This window comes from Leishmania martiniquensis, chromosome 24 (assembly GCF_017916325.1).
Source record: "Leishmania martiniquensis isolate LSCM1 chromosome 24, whole genome shotgun sequence".
Classification (NCBI taxonomy): domain Eukaryota; phylum Euglenozoa; class Kinetoplastea; order Trypanosomatida; family Trypanosomatidae; genus Leishmania; species Leishmania martiniquensis.
In genome coordinates this window covers 27759-46837 of record NC_090159.1, presented here as the reverse complement: position 1 = coordinate 46837, position 19079 = coordinate 27759, and the positions used below count along the sequence as shown (strand labels likewise).

The 19079-nt window shown below is 56.3% G+C and overlaps 7 protein-coding genes across 7 annotated transcripts; all 7 read right to left on the bottom strand.

Moving 5' to 3' along the window:
- Positions 1–1896: 1896 nt before the first annotated feature.
- LSCM1_04966 (uncharacterized protein) lies at positions 1897–4341 on the bottom strand (the record flags this gene model as incomplete). The annotated part of the gene is made up of 1 exon (XM_067322448.1): positions 1897–4341. The coding sequence occupies one exon, from the start codon at positions 4339–4341 to the stop codon at positions 1897–1899; it is 2445 nt and encodes an 814-aa protein (XP_067178311.1).
- Positions 4342–5401: 1060 nt separating this feature from the next.
- LSCM1_04965 (uncharacterized protein) lies at positions 5402–7006 on the bottom strand (the record flags this gene model as incomplete). Its single annotated transcript, XM_067322447.1, has 1 exon — positions 5402–7006. The coding sequence occupies one exon, from the start codon at positions 7004–7006 to the stop codon at positions 5402–5404; it is 1605 nt and encodes a 534-aa protein (XP_067178310.1).
- Positions 7007–7845: 839 nt separating this feature from the next.
- LSCM1_04964 (uncharacterized protein) lies at positions 7846–8574 on the bottom strand (the record flags this gene model as incomplete). The annotated part of the gene is made up of 1 exon (XM_067322446.1): positions 7846–8574. The coding sequence occupies one exon, from the start codon at positions 8572–8574 to the stop codon at positions 7846–7848; it is 729 nt and encodes a 242-aa protein (XP_067178309.1).
- An 879-nt stretch (positions 8575–9453) lies between these two features.
- Positions 9454–10323, bottom strand: LSCM1_04963 (uncharacterized protein; the record flags this gene model as incomplete). The annotated part of the gene is made up of 1 exon (XM_067322445.1): positions 9454–10323. The coding sequence occupies one exon, from the start codon at positions 10321–10323 to the stop codon at positions 9454–9456; it is 870 nt and encodes a 289-aa protein (XP_067178308.1).
- A 1735-nt stretch (positions 10324–12058) lies between these two features.
- LSCM1_04962 (uncharacterized protein) lies at positions 12059–12721 on the bottom strand (the record flags this gene model as incomplete). Its single annotated transcript, XM_067322444.1, has 1 exon — positions 12059–12721. One exon carries the CDS (start codon positions 12719–12721, stop codon positions 12059–12061), a length of 663 nt encoding a protein of 220 aa, XP_067178307.1.
- A 940-nt stretch (positions 12722–13661) lies between these two features.
- On the bottom strand, positions 13662–14846 carry LSCM1_04961 (uncharacterized protein; the record flags this gene model as incomplete). The annotated part of the gene is made up of 1 exon (XM_067322443.1): positions 13662–14846. The coding sequence occupies one exon, from the start codon at positions 14844–14846 to the stop codon at positions 13662–13664; it is 1185 nt and encodes a 394-aa protein (XP_067178306.1).
- Positions 14847–16754: 1908 nt separating this feature from the next.
- On the bottom strand, positions 16755–18422 carry LSCM1_04960 (uncharacterized protein; the record flags this gene model as incomplete). Its single annotated transcript, XM_067322442.1, has 1 exon — positions 16755–18422. One exon carries the CDS (start codon positions 18420–18422, stop codon positions 16755–16757), a length of 1668 nt encoding a protein of 555 aa, XP_067178305.1.
- Positions 18423–19079: the final 657 nt, after the last annotated feature.

Sequence of the window (19079 nt, the reverse complement as noted above, 5' to 3'; positions counted from 1 at the left end):
GGCGAAGACGTACCGCACAGAGTCATATGGTCAAAGCAGAAGCGCAAAAAGAGAAAACGTGTCGCACAAATTTCAAAAAAATGAGAAGACGACTGAAAGTAAAGCGCAGGGCACCAATGAGCACGCGTACTCCCTGGCTGTGTTGCCAAGCGCCCTCACATGGTTGGCGTTTTTTTTGTTGCTCCATGATGGCATCACCACAGCAGCAGAAGAGAGCGTGCTGACCGCCACTGTTCATTCAGACGCAAGAGGCGCCAACGCCGCATCGCCTTCGCGCGCGCGAACCGCATTGCTCACGCGCACAGGTGCAAAGCCCACAGTCCCTCTTTCCCGGCTGGTGGCGCAGACTGTTTCCTTTTCTTCCTCAGGTCCTTTGGGGCGTCCTCTCCGTCACGTTAGGCTACGAGCCCGCCATTCATGCGACAAAAACGGGGGAGGCAGTGATCAACGTTGAAGGCACCATCAGCATCGCTAAAGACTATCACAGGTTGCCAGCCATGCACGCACATACGCTCACGCGTATGGACACCACAATGCGAGGCAGAGAGCCGGAGTCGCCTCGAACGCGACGTCGGGCAGAGAAAAAACGAGTACTGCTGTTTCGAAAGAATAATGTACACGAAGCCTCTCGAGTGTGCTTTCTGTCGTCTGCCTGTCATGCCTGTGTGCCCCGTCGTGACATCATCGGCCATGCACACCGCCAACCTCCACTTCGACGATGAAGAGAGAGAGAGAGAGCGATGGGCTTGTGTACACACGTGCTGGTCCTCTGCAGCGGTAGGAGCAGCATCACATGGGGGCAGACACAATCGGAAAACCACGACAGAGCACTTACGCAAACAGAGAGAAAAGCAGAGCGGAGAGAGAGCGTGTAAAGTGCACAGCGCACCGTCAGGAAAAGGTAAAGAGCGAAGAAACAAACGGAGGAGGGGAGACACCATCGTACTACAGTACGATTCTCATGAAAAGGCTGTGCACGTGCTCGTGTATATGTGTATGTGTGTGTGACGAGCAGAGAGAGCGAGAGAGGGGGTACAGACACACACACACACACACGCACACACATAGGAGCACCACGACATAAAAAGACAAGGGCCAACGGAAGTGACAGCAAAGAAGCGAACACAAAAATGTACATGTGCGGCACACAACCGATTGTCTTGATGAAAGTGGTGAGGTCTCCTTAGTTGACATACATGTAAGAGACATACACAAGTCCGAAAGAGAGAGAGACAGAAAAAAAACCCGACAACCTGCGGCAAAAAAGTGAAAGTAATCAACACCTTGATATTTGCAACAGCTCACATGCATATATATATATATATATGTATGCTTCTATGCACGTCTGTGTATGAGAATGAGGGTGCGTACGTGTGTGCGTGTATCCCCCACTGTACACATGTACATACTCGTATACATATGCATGTATATATATACCCTACAGCTTATGGCCGACAGAGACGACTGCTCCGAGAGAGAGAGGAGAGAGAGCATGGCACATCCAGCCGAAGAAACACAGACAATGGGGGCAATGGATACCACTGGAGCTGCAGCGAAAGCAGCAAAACTTGTGGCGCTAGGGAAGGGAAAAAAAGACGAGGGCCAGACAGAAGCCCCGAGAAGACACCGACTCAGGCTGGCTGATGCGATCATACGAAAGAGGCAAGAACGAGCAACAAAGCAGAGGATAACGAGAGGACAGAGATGCGTCTTGCCACCCACCCCCGCCCTCGGCCAACGGCGACTGCCCACAGAAGATGCCCAGTGGCTTTTGGACGTCGGGACAAGAGCAGACGTATGCAGCGGTTGCATCATATGCGGAGGAACAAGAGCGTAAGCGCCGAGAGGGATATGAGGGGAGCGCCGAAACGGCTGCACTTTTCGCTCCCTTTTCTTTCATAACCTCTTGCGGCTCGTCGCCCGCGCAGGTGCCAGCTTTGTCGGCGCGATGCGGGGAAGAATGACAGGGTTCACGGAGGGCAGTAAAGAATGCTTGCTGCCATGACGCCGAGTCAGTGGAACCGATGCCGTGTTGGTCAGCGGCCCCGCCTTGCGCCCCTTTGGAGGTGACGGTAGCTCTACCAAATCCTTCTCACGCTCGCTCTTCAGCAAGTCCCGCAGCTTTGCGCGCCGCTCCGCTTTGTCCGTCTCTTTCGCATGTTCTAGCATCACCAACTCCGCCTTCTCTCGCCTCCCATCCTCCTCTTCTCTACTGGATCTGCCGATTGCAGTGGTACCCTCTTCAGCACGGCGTTTGCACAACGCTGCGTACTTGGAAACCTCCTCCTGCACTTCCTTGTCCACATCTTCACGTAGACGGTTCACCATAGCGATGAATTCATCTTCGAGCGCGCCGGCGTTGTTCTTTCGCAGAGTCTGCGACAGAAACGGCAGACTACGCGCTAGTGCCAGTCGCACCGCCGTCACGCTGTCGCGCTGCAGCTCGAGGCAGCACTCCAGCATCCGCTCCCGCACGCAGCGAAGGGAAAAAAACCGAAAGGACGCCGAGACAAAATAGATGTACGTCTGGCGTGCGTAGCACGAGTTCGACCTGCCGTACTCGCTGTTCAGACGGCTAAAGATCTGCGCCTTGGCGATTGGATTGTCAATGCGGGAGGCTATGTGCATAATGAGCGTGGCGCAGTCGGCCTTCAAGATTGTCGCCCCGGTCTTGGCGTATTCCCACAGCCGCGGTACAACCTGCTCCGTCAACGTCCTCTCCTCGAAAACGTCGATGTAGTGGCCCACGATCCGCATGACGTTCTGCATCGTGTGCCAGTTCACGACTGGCTCCGACACCCACGAAAGAAGAGCGTCGAGAACGGCCGAAAAGAAGGACACGCGAGCTGAGCCTTTCAGCGCTCTGCGAAAGAAGTCGAGCAGGTCGTTGATGTGCTCCACTAATGCCGCCCGCACGGAGGCATCGGGATCGCCAATGAGGCGCAGAAAGGGACGCTCCAGCAGGTCGGCAGTTGGCGAGTGCAGCAGCGGAAGCAGTTCATGCATGCCGGCAGCAGTGCTGAACCGGGCAGCGACGCAGCTATCGGTAGACAGGGACAAGAGCGCCTTGCTCAGGTGCGTGGCGAAAACGGTGCGAGGAAGCGATGCCACCACGGCGGGAAAGTTGTAGGCACAATGGCGTCTCGCTTCCTCCTCGTGTCGCGTCGCAGCCGCGCAGAAAAAGTCCGCGAAAAGCTTCACATCGTCCTCCGAAAGGATGTCCGTCTTGATGGCGTCGAGGAAGCGACCGAACTCCCCGACAAGCAGCCCCACCACCTCGCTTGGCGGGTTCGAGATGAAGTTCTTGATGATTGGGAAGAGCTTCTCCCGGCGGTAGACAGAGCCGAAAAATTCAACCAAGTCGATGAGACACGAAAAGGCAGCTCTCGACACTGCCTGCTCCTCGTCACTCAGGAGCTCAAACAAGTCCGGCGCCACGCGCGTCTTTGCCTTTTCTACACCCAATGAGTGTGCAATCGCGCACAACTGCTGGCACATGCGCTGGCGGACGCCGACATTTGTGTCCTGGCACAGGGCCAATGCTCGGGGTAGTATCAACTCTTCTACCTTGTCGGCGGCTATATGCTGACAGAGGGCTCCGAGGAGCTTGCAGCTCAGCTCGCGCTGATCCTGCGGCTGCGCGTGCTCTGACTTGCTCACGGCAAGGGAAATCACGTCATTTTGTAACACACTAACAGGCAAGTAGTCGATGAGCCCGAGCAGCAGCTCACACCACGCGATTCGAATCTCCGGCGTCTGAACGGTCAGCATTGTTTTTGTGACGTCATACATCTCCGTTGCTGTGTTGGGATCTAGGAGACCTACAAGCTTCAGCAGACTTTCCGGCGCGCGACACTGCAGCTCAGGATCCTGCGCCCACATCGAGTCCAGTAGCGTCTCGAGAACCTTGGAGATACCCTTCGGGGGCAACTCTCTCAGCTGCTCGCGAACATGACCGAAAAAAGAGATGCGCTGCCCTGTGCTGCCATTGGCCATGATGTACTTGGCAGACTCTTCGATTGAGAGCTTCTCTTTCTCCACATACCGCTGCACCGCCTCCTCGCGCTCGAGTGCCTTGTTGAGGGCCTCAATGTTCTCGGCCCCGGGCACCTCGCGGACTAGTGCGGTGGGGTCATCTGGAAGTGCGGTGGAGGGCATGAACCCCGAGGCATACTGAGCGCCTGCATACTGCTTTGGGGGCGCCGCGACGCAGCTGTCGCCGTTGCCGCCGAAGCCGCCCTTGGCCTTACACTTCAGTTTCCTTGGCGGCAATGCTGTCTGGGCGGCTCGAGCCCCCTCGAGGAGCTGTTGGCGTAGCTCAAATGGCGAACGGTAATCCATTCGCTGGCACGTCAAACGCTAAGGAAAAGAAACCCCCACGTAAGGCAAGGGCGCGTCACCGCTGGTGAGATCTCATGAACAATGTCGCAGGGTGGATCCATGCAGACGCGTATAGGGCGCGGGAAGAGGTGGGGTGGCGACAGACGCAACTGGACGTGTCCGACAGACAAGAAACCCAAAAAGCTCCACTCAACACGACTGCACAAAGCCTTCACAGAAAGCGCCACGCTGCCGCGGATCTGAGTACCGGTGAGCCAGACTGCGAAGAGAGGCACCTGTACAAGCTTGCAGTGAGAGGGTGATGCGCAGAGGTGGTGCCTGCACGGGGCTGAGCCGGTGCAGAGAAGACAAGACAAAGCAAAGGGGCGCACCCACGCCCCTCAACCCCCACACGAGGCGTCCACTCTCCTGTGAGTGTGTGTATGTTGTCAGCTCTCCTCGTCTGAGTCGTCTATTTTTACGCAGCAGCCAGGGTCTCCCAGAACGCCTGTAAAGGTGCATGCACTCCGTACCCGACACACAGAGGATCAGACAGGAATACGTTCAGCCTATCCTTCTTGTCGAGCTGAACGTCACAGAAGGGCTGTGAGCGGGCGCGCCGGTATACGTGTGCACAGCACGTACCTGTGACCTTGACGAGTAGAAGAGAGTGGGGGAGTGGCAGGCAGATGAATTCAGCAGGCATGCCAAGGGCGTTCATGAGCGACGCACTTTGGCAACTCTGACAAGAGCGAAAAAAACAAAAACGGCGCTGAAAGGCGGGATCAACACCAGAAGAGGAAAGCGGCGCCGGCTAGCGCGAGTAGGGGAGAGGGGCAGCTACGCCGCAGCTCTTCTATGAGGCCACCCTTTCGGTCGCGTATGTGCAGAGAGGCATGCAGCGCTTTTCTTCAAAACAGCACGTCAAAGGGGCAGGGGCAAAGAACGCGAATTCCCTTCGGCGCCGTGCTCGCTCACAAATGCTAGTGAGTGCACCATGCGCCTTTACAACGGCACTTTTCTACCGTTTTCTTTGTTGCTGCTTGCTTTGGTTCCTTCAAAGGCAAGTAAGTGGCACCAATTACTCGAAGTGCGGGCAATTCACCCGCCGCAGCATAGAGCAGTTTTCGAAGAGATGTCCCTGAATCTCTGCTACGCTCGGCAACGGCAGCGCTGCGGCTGCGGCTGCGTTCCAACCGTGACGCAGCGCACAAGCTTCGAAGACTTTTCGAAGGACGTACTGAAGGGAAGCGGCAGCGCAGCCTACCGCGCGACTAGCCACCATCACGGCGCACTCGCGCCTCCGTTCCTCTGCGCCGGCAAAGAGCTGAAAGAAGTCCCTGCATAACTCCTCCGCCCCGTCCTGTGTGAGCGGCGGAATGTACACAAGCGTTTCGAGTCGCCCTTGACGGAGCACGGCTGTATCCAACACTTGCGGCGCGTTAGTGATTCCGATGGTAAGTACGCCACTGTTCTCTGTGACACCGTCCAACTCACAGAGCAGGCTCGCCAGCATGCGCCTTGTGACGTCAACCTGACTTTTACCACTTCCGCCACCCTGGCCACTGTCGCAGTACTGCATCGCGCCTCGAGACTGTGCGATGACGTCGATGTCCTCCAGCACCACCACAGCCGGAGTTCGCGTTCGTGCTTGCCGGTACACCTCGCGCAACTGCTCTTCACTCTCTCCAAGGTACTTGGAGAACAGCATGGTGCACTCCACGAAAAAAAATGGAATGGACGGAAAGTCAGCGGCCATCTGCCGAGCGAGGCTGGACTTCCCGCACCCTGACGGGCCGTGAAGAAGCAAGCCAGTGGAGGGGGGGAGAGATGCGATCAGCCGTCCACCAAGACCTGGTCTTCTACGTTCCACGAAAATCGAAACGAGCGTGCTGATGCGGTGTCGCACTTCCCCTAAACCGTAGAGATGGGGGAGTGAGTGCTGCTCTGTGGTTGTAGAACGACGGTGGTGAAGAAACTCGTATGCTTCCCGTGTAAGTGAGCGCAGCTTTTCTCCGGTAGCGCCGTGCGCGGCCGCCTCAAGTGTCATACATGCGCTGAAAAGAAGCATCTGGCGCGAGGTGGAAAATTTCTGCGCTCCTATGATCAGTTCGCTGTGCGATTTGAAGAGCGGCTGAGGACACGTGCGTAGCAGTCGCCTCACGCCCGCTTCAGTAAGGTCGCGGAGTGGGTAAAGAGCGGGCACCCTTTGCTCTAGCAGCCATGCGGGGACCGCATCCTTACTGTGAGCGCTGGCCACAATCGCACATGACGAACTCTTCAACGCTCCCTGAAGGAGTCGCTGGAGATACGGCAGAAGCCCGTTGATGCTGCAGAGGAGCCAGAGAATGTCGATGTCATCGGCGACGATAATTGAAAATGGCCGCAGCGGCGGTGCATGGGCAGCAAGCGCACCTAAAGCCGAGATGCTATGGGCCACCGCGGAATAGGTCAGTGTCCATAATATAAGACCGTTCTCGGGCGAAGAACCTGCCTTCGCGTCAAGGGCCACGGGCACTTCGGACACATGCCGCGCCTCGGTGGTCGTCGGGAGTCCGCTAACGAAATTCTGAAGTGCTGTGCTCTTGCCCGCACCTTTACTGCCGACGACAAGGAGGAAAAGCGACTGCTCCCCGAGCTGTCGTAGCCGCTGTACATCAGCTATAAGGTGCCCGTCGACGGACATCGCGCGGAGTCGCAGATCTTAGCCTCTACTCTGTCACTCGCTCTCCGACACCAGCGCGTTTGGCTAAAAAGAGGGCGGGAGAGAGGAGCGGTAGTGAAAAGTGAGAGAAAGAGGTGTGCGTGCATACGGCGCTCCGAAGTGAGGAGCTCCTCACGAAAAAAAAAACAGAGAGACGGGTGAAAGGGAAGGAGGAAGAGGGGAACGCGAAAGGGAGGGGGCGGCAACAGATACGGCCTGAGGCGACCGTAACGCTCATCCATTCATGGCCGGAGAGCTTGACCTACCGCATCTTACTCCCAAAGCGTTCGTTGTGCACCTTTTCAGAGCTTCAAACAGCAGCATCGTCATCAATGCCCCCATACTTGCGCCAATGAAAGCAACGTGATCGTCCCATAAAGAGAGGGGGAGAGTCACGTCTCTCCCTCGCTCTATCCACTTCCACATCGGTAATAATTTACTCTGGCGGGTACGCGATGACATTTGGTAGCGCCGCGGCCCAGAGGGGCAGCACAGATAACCGCTTTCTCCGCGAGAAGCACGGCAGAATACACCTTGACATCCACACGTATACGCACATGAACACACCTGCACACCGCTGGCCAGGTTACAGCCGCAGCGCACCTCACGAACGGCGAGCGCCGAAACAGGCGGATACACGTAGAGCAGAGAGGAAAAAGGCGACGGCGACGAGCACGAGGTCTACTGGCCTAGCACCGCAGGATATATGCTAGAGAGTGCTCAACACAAAACTTAGGCCCCAAAGAGAAAAACGGCTGTATCGCACACTTCACGAGAAGCACAACCACGAGAAACCGTCAGCGAGCCAGACACTCAGGACGTCAATCGTCGTTCTCGGCAGCCTCGTCTCCAGCGTCGTCTTGCGCACGCCGCAGCACGCCGTTCCGCGTCAGAACCTGCTCGACTGTCGTAACGTTCAGCTGTTTCTGGGCCTGCCAGACTGCCAGTCCAGTCAACTGCTTCTTCACCTCTCTATCCCTGTACAGAAGTACGCATGGAAGGTGGCCGTCAGGGAAGTTCGGGACCGCTTCTGTCGATACCATCCAGACGAACTTGACGGAGCGGTGCCGCTGCGCCATCGTGCGAAGCACCGTCAGTAGCGACTCACAATCGCTGTGGCCCGGCTTCATCAGCGCAGCCACCACCCAGCACGTCGAAGACGCCTCCGTCACCTCTGCGACGTAGTCGGCGCCTGGGATGTGCCTCAGCACCCCAAAGCGCTCCATCGCCCTCTGCCGTTGCAAATCCATCAAGCGCTTCCGCCGGATTGCGGCCAACGCGTCGTCCTCGTCGTCTGAGTCCACAAGGAGCCCGGTACTGTCCTCCCCACGCCCCTCGCCGCACTCATACCCTCCCCGCTCAAGCTTGGCTGCAACTTTTTCGGCATGTGTGTTGTAGGCTGTGAGGCAGGCGTTTTGGTTATTATCGGCAATGCTTTGCGCCAGGATCTCCCCTTCATGTGTCGCATACTTCCCGACGCGGTTGCCGAATCGGTACTGGATATCCTCCCACTCTGTGGTATGAATGCGCCGGTCAGCCGTGCGCTCCATCTGCACAGCTTTCTCCCCGCTTCGCCGCTAGGTACCTGAGCCTAAAAGTAGTCTTCTACGTCAAGATGTGCGCGGCGCACGTGGAGTTGCGCTTGCTATGCTTCTGGGGCAGATGCTCTGCTCCGAGCGCGAAAGAAAGGTTCATCATCGAATGAAGAAAGGGAAGCATTGCAAAGCGAAGAAACATAAAGAGCGGATGCGCCTGTTAAGCCATCGAGGTGGCGCGGCACATTTTCAGAGGCGCCGGCCTTTCTTTCTGCGACTGATGAGGCGTTGGCGCAGGAGAAACGATAGCCGCAGATCAGAACAGTACTCATAGCTGCGTACACCCCACATGATCAGCCGGCTCACTGATGCCCCCCTCCTAACAAACGGCGTACATGCGGGCCAGTACAAAAGACACTGGATACAGCACCCGTCAAGAGGAAACGTACTCGCACCTGATCAGCATACGCAACTGCATCGTCGAGTTTCCACCCCCATACAACGCTACCGGGCGGCATCGAGGAACATAATCGGGAAAAAGAAGCATCAGGTACATCAGTGAGCGAAAGGGAGACGAGGCGCAACGCACGGCACCATCGACACCTAAGGGGAGCCACATGCGCACACATCAAGGCACCAGCATATGAGCGCGTCACCTCTCCGGCAGAACTGCCTTCGTGGTAGATGTGACTCTCTACCATGGAGGTGAGGTTCCTCTACAAGAGCAGTGCGAAAGAGGAGGCATGAGCTCAAAACAGGCACGTGTACATCGGTCAGCCAAAGAAAACAACACAAAGGCAGCGCACACCGTCCGACAAGGCCTTCATAAGAGCGCATGATCACCGCAGGCAATGACTTTCCAATCGTCGTGGGACCTCGCGAGAGCACCGAGGCTCAGCGAGAGCCCACCACCGTGCTCATCGCCTCGCGCTTCAGACTCGTAGGCTCATGGTGGCCAGGTTGGTACGTGCCGTTCGTGGCCATTGTAGTAATGCGCTTGGTGTTCGACCACGTTGGGATCGGTCCGGGAAACTCGCTCCGCGCGGCGCGTACAGGAGGAACTTCCGGCGGGTACACTTGATTGTGGCACGAGCGAACGTGCGTCTTGCTCGCTGAGATGTGTGTGTGAGGGTAGCAGCTGTGCGGCTTCTGAAGGACTCCAACGTTGCCGTTCTCATCGAAGGCATAAATCAGTCGATCAGCTTCCTCCATCTCCTTCGCAGTAGGGTCCCTTCCCTTGTACTCCCGAAAGGCGGCACGGTAGGCCTCCGTCGCAGTAACGGAAGCTTCGTCCTTCGGTTGTGGCCGCTCGATCGCTGATCCGGTCACTGCGCTGGCATAGCGGTAGACAAAGTCCATATCTTTACCCGAGAGCACCGTGCGGCTCCGCGAGGTTCGGAACGGGTCAGACCAGCTGCGCGCGCCCCTCAGAAACTTTTGCGAGCACTCCTTGAAGTATGTGCCACTTGGGTTCGTGCAGGAGGTGGTGCGGCTCGCGATCATCTCATCCTTTTCTTGCTTTCTTTTAGTGTAGCGCAGGGAGCGCTCCGTAGTAGCGCCGCTGGCGGCGGCTGAACCGCGACGCTTCACGGTGTTGTCGGTGGGCATCATAACCGCGGATGGGAGGTTAGCATTTGGGAGAGTTGCCATTTTCTTCGGGAGGCTCCGCGAGTTTGCCTCGATTTCCTCGACATGGTTCAGCAGATCCGCCTTGCATTGGTCACTCAGTGTGCTCGACTGCAACTTTTCTACAAGAGTGGTCATGAGTACCAATGACTTGCGCGGCAAAACTAAAGGCGCCAACGAGTCGATGTCCTTGCTCTCAGACAGCAAAGGAAAAAAATGTGTGCTTCAGGAGTCCCTGTGCGGATACTAAGCTTGTGGTCGACCTCGATTACAGAAAGAGGTGGCCGATGAGTGCGATGGAGAGGGTTCAAAAGAAATGGTTGTGCAGAACGCCAGAGAGCTGCAAGCGCACTCCAACGAACGTCAGAAACAGGTGGGCGTAACAAGTGAAGTTTGGAAGTAGCTAAGAAGCAGCAAAGATGGCGCTGAGGAGCAATAGGTTACACAGAGATACTTCATCAGCATATCGCCCACCTACCATCCTTGTAGAAAGCAAAAGAGAGCGCAACCGTGGTGCAAATCGCACCAGCACGGTTACCTGAGCTTCAGTACTGCTGGGTGGCGGCATAGAAGCGATGCGCCGCCTTGTATCAGCAATATGTCGCCCTCCCATGAGAGCACTGCAGAAAACCTCAAGGAAGAGATGATATGAGCATTGCATTAGTTTGCTTCTTGCAGCCGTCTAAGGGAACACCTTCCCGCAGATGCGGCACCCGTCGGGCAAGAGAGGCAAAGCCCTCTTTGCACTCCTGCTACGCCCATTTGCTATTTCGTCATCAGCTCCTTCTGCAGAATTTGAGCGTTGCGACGGATCCACGACCAGCCGGTCTCCTGGCGAACAGGCGCACACACACATTTTTTGCCCTTTAATGTGTCCAATACACCACGGGGGCACAAGTCAAACGCCACTCTATCCGGCCTGCCACCAGCCAAACTGTGTGATGCGAAGCAGCCATGTACACCCGCGCTACAGCACTACCGCCGAATTAGTCACCTGAACACGGACCCTGCCTCGAACCCTACCCAGCCACCCGCTGTGCAGGCCACCTCACAGTCACTCCGAGTATACCGGCCTCTACGTCACGGATTCCCCTCGGGCTGGCGCATCTCCTCACCGCCGTAGGCGCATGGGAGGCAGAGTGGCATGCGCTCCAGCCACGCCGCCACTTCGCCTGCCATATGAATGATGCAAGCGTCTTTGCTGTCACAGGACGCTGCGACGCAGCAGCGCAAAGGGTCCAAAGGCCGACATCAGTAGCGAAAACGCTCGCATGCCATTCCCCCCACGTTGTTTGTCCTTTATCCTGCAGCCACCAGAAGTGCTTCGGCATATCGGTACGATGCAAAAGAACCGCCTGTCCTCCTCGGAGAGAGTGGGATGCTGAGCCCCTGAGATACCGCGCGCCGAGGCGGTCCGCACGCCTTTACGAGACTTTTGGAGCTCGCGTCACCGCCCACTGAAGAAACTCGAAAAGGGGCTCTGCCCTGGGCGCCTGTAATTTTCATTTCGTGCATGGCTGCGCGGATGGGAGCCTCTGTGCATCAGACGGGGCAAAGGGGGCAGTCTCAAGGGGCTCTACCAACAAGAGGCGGGAGAACACGCAAACGACACAGAAAATCGAAGCTGAGGAGTAAACCATTGCAGCGAGCAGTCGTTTGGGCGTGTAGACGACACTATAGACAGAAGCGAAGGGAGTGCGCTCCAGACTTTACCAGGCGAAGTGAGCGTGTCGGGAAGCTTCGAAATGCGCTCCACACCGGTGGTCGCGCCCAAAACACATGAATAGCAATACAAGGTGCACAAAAAGTAAAGGAAGCCGGGAACACACACACACACACACACACCGAGCGTGGGCTGCACGAAAGTGAACATTCACTTCTTCGACTGCGAACCGGCAGCCTTTGCCAGGGCGGAACCGAGTGTGTTGCCCCCAGACTTGGCCGCCGCCGCTATGAGCTGCTCACGAGTCGCTATAATGGCGCTGATGAGACCCAGCCCAGCGACGTTGGCCGCGCCGATGTCCAGAGCGCACACATTGCCAATTGCAGACACCATATCGCAGGCATTGCGTGTCAGCACCAGGCAACGGTCACCTCGCTTCGGCATGTTGGGACCACGCAGAAGGTCGTACATATCAAGGGCCACAGCCATGACATAGCCATAGAAAAGGGCAGCACGCGACACGTGCGACATCTGTGCCAGGCTCGGCGACTTTTGCCCGAAGAAACGACCGGCGAACACAATGTTGTCGAGAAGGCTGAAGATGCCGTCGAACAATACGCGCAGCACAAACATAACGTCTCGAGGCTGCACAACACGCTTCTCCATCGCGTCGCTGATTTTTTGAACGTTCCCAAGCCAAGACAGCATCCGAATCAAGCAGCGTGCATCGGACATGGAAGCGCCGACTTTAATGAAGTTTTCATTGCCGTTGATGGCGCCCATCATCTTGAAGAAGCACCCGGCACCCTTAATCATCTTGTCACGCGACTCTGTCGCGGCCATGTAGGTGTTAAGAGTAGAGATAACGGACATCTTCGACTTCCGTTGGGTGCTGAGGGGACAGTGAAAATAGAAGCGTGGGAAAACGCGCTCTTCTGCCCGCCACAAGATATGAGCGTGCGGTGCTGCCTGTAAAGTGCGAGTAGCTGTCACAAGGAACGTTGCAAAGGAGAGAGGGCCCGACGCGACAGCCGAGAAATGGGAGAGCCTGATGTAGCGGGAAGCAGATCGAGGTTATCAAAGGCAGAACAAAACTGAGGTAGGGCGCGAAGCAGAGTATGAAGGAGGCAGTATTGCACCGGAACAGCTGCTTAGACTCGTTCTTTTGGTCGATCGTACATGCCGCCAGCACTCGCTTGAGTGCCATGTCCACATAGCGGCTAAGGGCAGCTCAAGTCCCGCAGGAACGCGGTCGATAATTTTAGGAGATGCGAGGCCATTGGTAGTGCCGGCCACGCGCAGTGAACAGACTTTCCCGTACGGTCATCGTCAGACGTGACGAGAAGCGCTCTGCCGACGAGATGGGTGCGGGCACAGGAAACGTTGCGCCTACTCGCAGGTACACAGAGAGCAGCGGTTACCCTGAGATATACTTAGGCATATTCACAAGCCCTCCTACCAAGCGTGCGAGAGGTCGGGGAGGAGTCATCCTCTTTGCCTCCGCTTTCTTTTCAGTTTTCAGTAACGCGGCCGTGCCCGTCGCCTTGTCGACGAAGAAGTAGAGTCGCGAACACAGATGCATTCAGGCGTGCAAAAAAGGAACGACAGTGATGGGCATCTGAGCCGTCCCGACCTCGAACCCCATGTGCGTTCAGCGGAGAAACCGTCATACAAGTGCTCCTTTAATGGCGGCTTTTCCGCGCCTGCGCACGCACATCCTTGGCCCCTCCCCGCTCCCTTCTCTTCGCCGTCCCTTTCCCCGAAAGACGCAGAGAAAAACTTAGCCATGTTTCGCACAGATCCATCCCGTTGATCATTTCTTCAGCTGCTTGAACGCCTCGTCCTTCACTTGCTGAAGGTCCTTGTTCGCGGGGTCCAGCTTCAGGCCCTGGGAGGCGGTGGTGAAGGCGTCGGTAAGCTTTTTCAGTGCAAGCTCCGTGGCAGCCTTCCGCAGGTAGCCCTTCGGCCACGACGGGTCAAGTGTAATACAGCGCATTGCATCCCAGTAGGCCCCAGTGTAAAAGTGCTGATTGAAGTAGCAGGCGGCGCGATTGCTGTAGTAGACGTGGTTAGTTGGGTGGAGATGAATGGCAAGGGTGTAGAACTTCGCAGCCTTGACGTTCTCGCCTTGTTGAAAGACTTTGTTTCCCTGGTTCTTAAACCTCGCCGCCTCTTCGGCGCGCTTCTCCAGCGGCACCTGCGTCTTCTCGAGCTCCTTGACAGCGGCGCTGTTGTTGGCAGCCTTCGCCAAGTCCAGCGGTGTCTTGTCCTCTCTGTTCTTGGCGCTTGCGTCGGCTCCACAGCTGCACAGTAGGCGGACGCACTCCAAGTTTGCGTGCTCCACGGCAATGTGGAGCGGCGTGCTGCCATCCTCAGCAATGGCGATGTCGATTGCCGCCCCGTGCTCAACGAGAAACTCCACTGCCTCCGTTTTTTTCATGAAGAGGGCCGTGAAGAGGGCTGTGCCGCCGTGCTTGTCAACCGCATTGATCGGCACCTTCAGCTCGTAAATGACGGTGCCGATACAGTTGAGGTCGCCTGAGTGGCAGGCCCAGTGAAGCAGAGTGCCAGCCTCGCTCTCCGCGTACACTGTCTTCGCCCCCAGCTCCACAAGAAGGAGAAGACAGTCCACGTAGCCCATCGATGCCGCAAAGTGTGCAGCCGTGCTTCCGGAGGTGGATGCTTTGTTCACGTCGGCGCCCCCGTTCACCAAAATTCGAATGCACTCCAGCTGTCGTCCTTTCACGCACATGACAAGAGGCGTGTTGCCGTCCATGTTCTCGATGTTCGGATCCGCCTTGTGGTCGAGTAGTAGATGCAGCATCTGAACATCGCCATTGAAAGCGGCAAAATGGAGGGCAGCATAACCGCCAGCCTCCACTGAGTTCACGAGATCAGGCTTTTCTTGCAGCATTCGGCTGCAGTCCGCCGCGTCGCGCGAGCGAGCTGCGCGGAGGAACTTCTCCACCTCTTCTGAAATACGAATTCCATTGTCCATGGCTTCTTTGGTCTTACTTGCTCAATTCAAACTGTTTGCTGCTCCCGACGATGCCGTTACTTTACGCGCGTGGTTTCTTCTAGGTTGTGCTTTATCAATGTCTATTAGGTATGTCTGCGGTATTGGTGCTGTGAAATCGAGGTCAGGACCCGTTCCCCGCGGTTCCGAGCCACATGGCCAGTACGACGTGTGGATACACACAGAGGTAGAGGCCGAAAGTCGCGAAAAAAAACAGAGGAAATTTGATCTGGGTGATGATGATCAAAGATGCCCAAAGTCGTCCATCTCCATTCTTCCCTACACGCATCCCATTCATCTTCACCTTCACCTTCACTCCTTCACATTTCATTTCGACAACCCACAGCAAAGCATTTCGTGTTGACCACCAGCGATGCCCGCTGGTTTACAAGGGCAAAAGTGAGAATCGCCGACCGAGTACTAGTTGTGAATACAGGGCACGAAGCTAACTGCATTTATAACGCTGAATGTCTCGCAGAAGGATGACGATTATTTTGACTTCGCTTCGGTTGCACGGTGGTCTCACCGGCGTTTCGCCCCCTTTCCCGGCGACCTTCTTTTCTACTTCATGAATGTGTCCCTATTCATTTTTTGATCGTGAGTATACCACTAAACACCATCATAAAGCTTTTCATTGCCCTTTAATGTGTCCAATACACCACGGGGGCACAAGTCAAACGCCACTCTATCCGGCCTGCCACCAGCCAAACTGTGTGATGCGAAGCAGCCATGTACACCCGCGCTACAGCACTACCGCCGAATTAGTCACCTGAACACGGACCCTGCCTCGAACCCTACCCAGCCACCCGCTGTGCAGGCCACCTCACAGTCACTCCGAGTATACCGGCCTCTACGTCACGGATTCCCCTCGGGCTGGCGCATCTCCTCACCGCCGTAGGCGCATGGGAGGCAGAGTGGCATGCGCTCCAGCCACGCCGCCACTTCGCCTGCCATATGAATGATGCAAGCGTCTTTGCTGTCACAGGACGCTGCGACGCAGCAGCGCAAAGGGTCCAAAGGCCGACATCAGTAGCGAAAACGCTCGCATGCCATTCCCCCCACGTTGTTTGTCCTTTATCCTGCAGCCACCAGAAGTGCTTCGGCATATCGGTACGATGCAAAAGAACCGCCTGTCCTCCTCGGAGAGAGTGGGATGCTGAGCCCCTGAGATACCGCGCGCCGAGGCGGTCCGCGCGCCGAGGCGGTCCGCACGCCATCAGTGGCCAACGGTAAAAAGGAACAGAAAAAACAGAAAGCAAAACGGAAGAACCAAACTGAACACAACATCAATACGACAGACACCGATAAAGTACAAAACAAAAATGGCAGCATTCGTATGCCGCCATCCAAGGCGGATTAAGTCACGAGAAAAAATGCTTAAAAACGGCTCACCACATTCCAGGGTGGCTTTGAGTCCTCTTCCGCCCATACGCTCGCAGTTTCACTATCCAGACTCTCTCCGCCCAAATGCCCTTCCTTTCCTTTCTGGCAATGTGGAGCGCTGGCGTCGGCGGGCAGAGGCTGCAGGTGTCAGGTTGCACTGCTTCGCTTCATGTTCGAAGATTACTTGCGACCAAGGAGATTCAGTGAAGCCAATGCGCAAAAACAATGGAGGGACGAGTTGACTTCACCTTTGCAAGCGCCGAAAAGAGATTAGGGCCTCGAGGGCAGAGAGACATCTCTGACGAAGAGAGGAGGAGATGGGGATGAGAAGTCAAGGAAAAGGGGGGCAGGAGGAGATCTGCGAGGACAACGAAATCCGCATGCCGCATATGCAGCAACGGTATGTGTCTACACCATGCTCGAGCAGCGTCCACGTCTGCTCGCTGACTTTTAGCTTCATCTCGTTCATTCTGCTCTGCGTGGCTGCAGACGAAAAGATATGCGCGATTAAACTTCGAAGGAGGTCAGCTCGTACGCAGGGGCGAACAAATCCAGTGTGTGTGCGTCACCACCGCCGTAGAGGATGGTGCCCGCATTGTTCCAGCAGACAGCATTGTAGCGAGAAGCACTCCCGCCACAGTCAGAGCGTGATGAAGCCGGTACGGAGGCGCTGTTGGAAAAATTGATCAGATACACCCCCGTGAGTGTCGCTACGGCACACTGCATGGAGCTGCTAACAGACATACTCAGAACGGCACTCTCCATATCGCGCTGCACGTTGGGGCTGCGCAGCATTCGGAAGTCTTCCACAACGATTCGCTTGTCAAGCCCTGCCGTAAACAAGCTATTGTCGCAGCTAGCAATGCAGGAGACGGTGTTCGTATGGTGCGTTGCGGCGCTGACGTTACGGGGGTCTCGGAGGTCGTAGATCAGCGTCGAGCAGTCGCGGGACCCCGTGATGACCAGGTTCTCGCGGTCGCCGGGTACGTGAATGGCTGTGATGATGTCAGTATGGTCGAAGTAGCGCTGTGTGATGTGCTGACCGTCGAAAATCATGAGCGAGTTAGCGTTGGAAGTTTGCACGCCGACACAGTACCTAGACCCAGACGAGTCCTTCAGGCACTTGAGGCTAGAGATAAACTGCGCGTCGTCGGGCTCAGTGCCGCCACACTCCTGCCACTGCGCCTTGCGATTCCCATCTTCGCTGTAAAAGATCACGGCCGGTGGGGTGCTTGTGTACCTTCCCACCGCGCCAACGATCAAGGTGTGGCCGCGATTTGTGAGGTCTAGGCAAGAGGCATAGTGACGAGAAAGGAGAACATTCTGCAACAACACGCCAACGCCGTCCCACGTGCCTATCGTGCCGTCCGACGATGAGCTTACCACCACCTCTCGATGATTTGCACCGCCGCAGTAGGCAAGAGAGAGAATGGGGTATTCGTGATGGCTGCTAGAGCGACGCAGGCTCAGCGCCGGCTTGTACGGCGACCATCCGAAAGCCTCCATTATATACTCGACGTCATAAAGGAAGGTGTCGTTCATCTGTGCGAAGCGGACCGCACCTCTCAGCGCGGTCAGTGTTGCACTATCGCAGTTCCGGACAGCCTCGTACGCAACCTCTACCAACTTGCCTAGGCATGTCATACCCGCCGTCCGAGTCGTGTCACCCTCAATCATTTGCACCAGAGTACCTATGACGCTACGGACGCTCAAGAGCTCCTTTCGGGTCATCATAGCCAAGGTCTCTGCATACCCGAGCAAGGGTGCCCGGCTGCAGTCCAGGCGCCGTGGCTTTGAGAGAAAAGCCATCGCACGCTGCACAATTGCCTCCTTTGCATGCATCCTTGCCTCCTCGGGAAGACGTGTGAGCACCTCTACGAAAGGCGCCACGCTTTCGCCGCTGTCCACACGACCCTTGCTGAAAAACGCCACCGAGCACATCACCTCTAGGCTCTCCGCAAAGGACGCAGGATACGAGAGACGGCGGGCCAGCTCGCTAACAATGGAATCGTACTGCTTTGCCTTGATTGCATCCTTGATGCGCTGTGCTAGTAAGTTTGTATCGGTCTTGAACCGCACCACCGCATTCGGGTCTACTTCAGAGACTGTCTGCTGCAGATGCGCCGCCTTGTACAGCTCCGAGTGCGCGAGTTCGATGTTGACTGTGATTTTCATGGTTCCCCCGCAAGCGCCGACCACACGAGAAGGAAGGACAACCGCCCCGACGGCACACAAATATGTACAGAGTTAGCTGAATGAAGCGAGCGACGCTTGATCTGAGAGCGCGTTGTACCGCGGCGCATGGCATGAAGCATTAAGGACGCGATCGCAGTGTTAGTGAAGAGGGGGAGATGGAGAGGTGATAGCGTTTCAGTTCGTCAGCCATGTGTATTAGTGCAAAAGAGAAGCGACAAAGGAAGAGGTGAACACCAATAGACTCTCACTAGCACAGCGACGGGGGGATCCGCGCATACGCGATCGAGCACGACTCACTCCACTGCCCTCACGCCGTCCAAATTCCACACAAGAGGTGCAGAGCGTGTGGCGTTGTGTCGAGTATGGTAGAGGCGCGCATGCCTGGAGAGAAAAGAGGAAGCGCATCTCCAGTTAGGCTATTCAGCAGCCAGAGACAGAAAGCTGGAGAAGGACAGTTCAGTGTCGCCAGCTCGAGTACTTATGCTTGAGAATGCCCTGCTTTTCAGTACCGTGGCTGCCGGTGCCTTTTTTTTTTGCGTGCATCTCTCTCCATTTTCTGCTCCGTTCCGAACTGCCTCCGTAGCGCATGCTTTGACTAGAGAAAAATGTGTAGTTTACGGACCTCGGCGATATTTC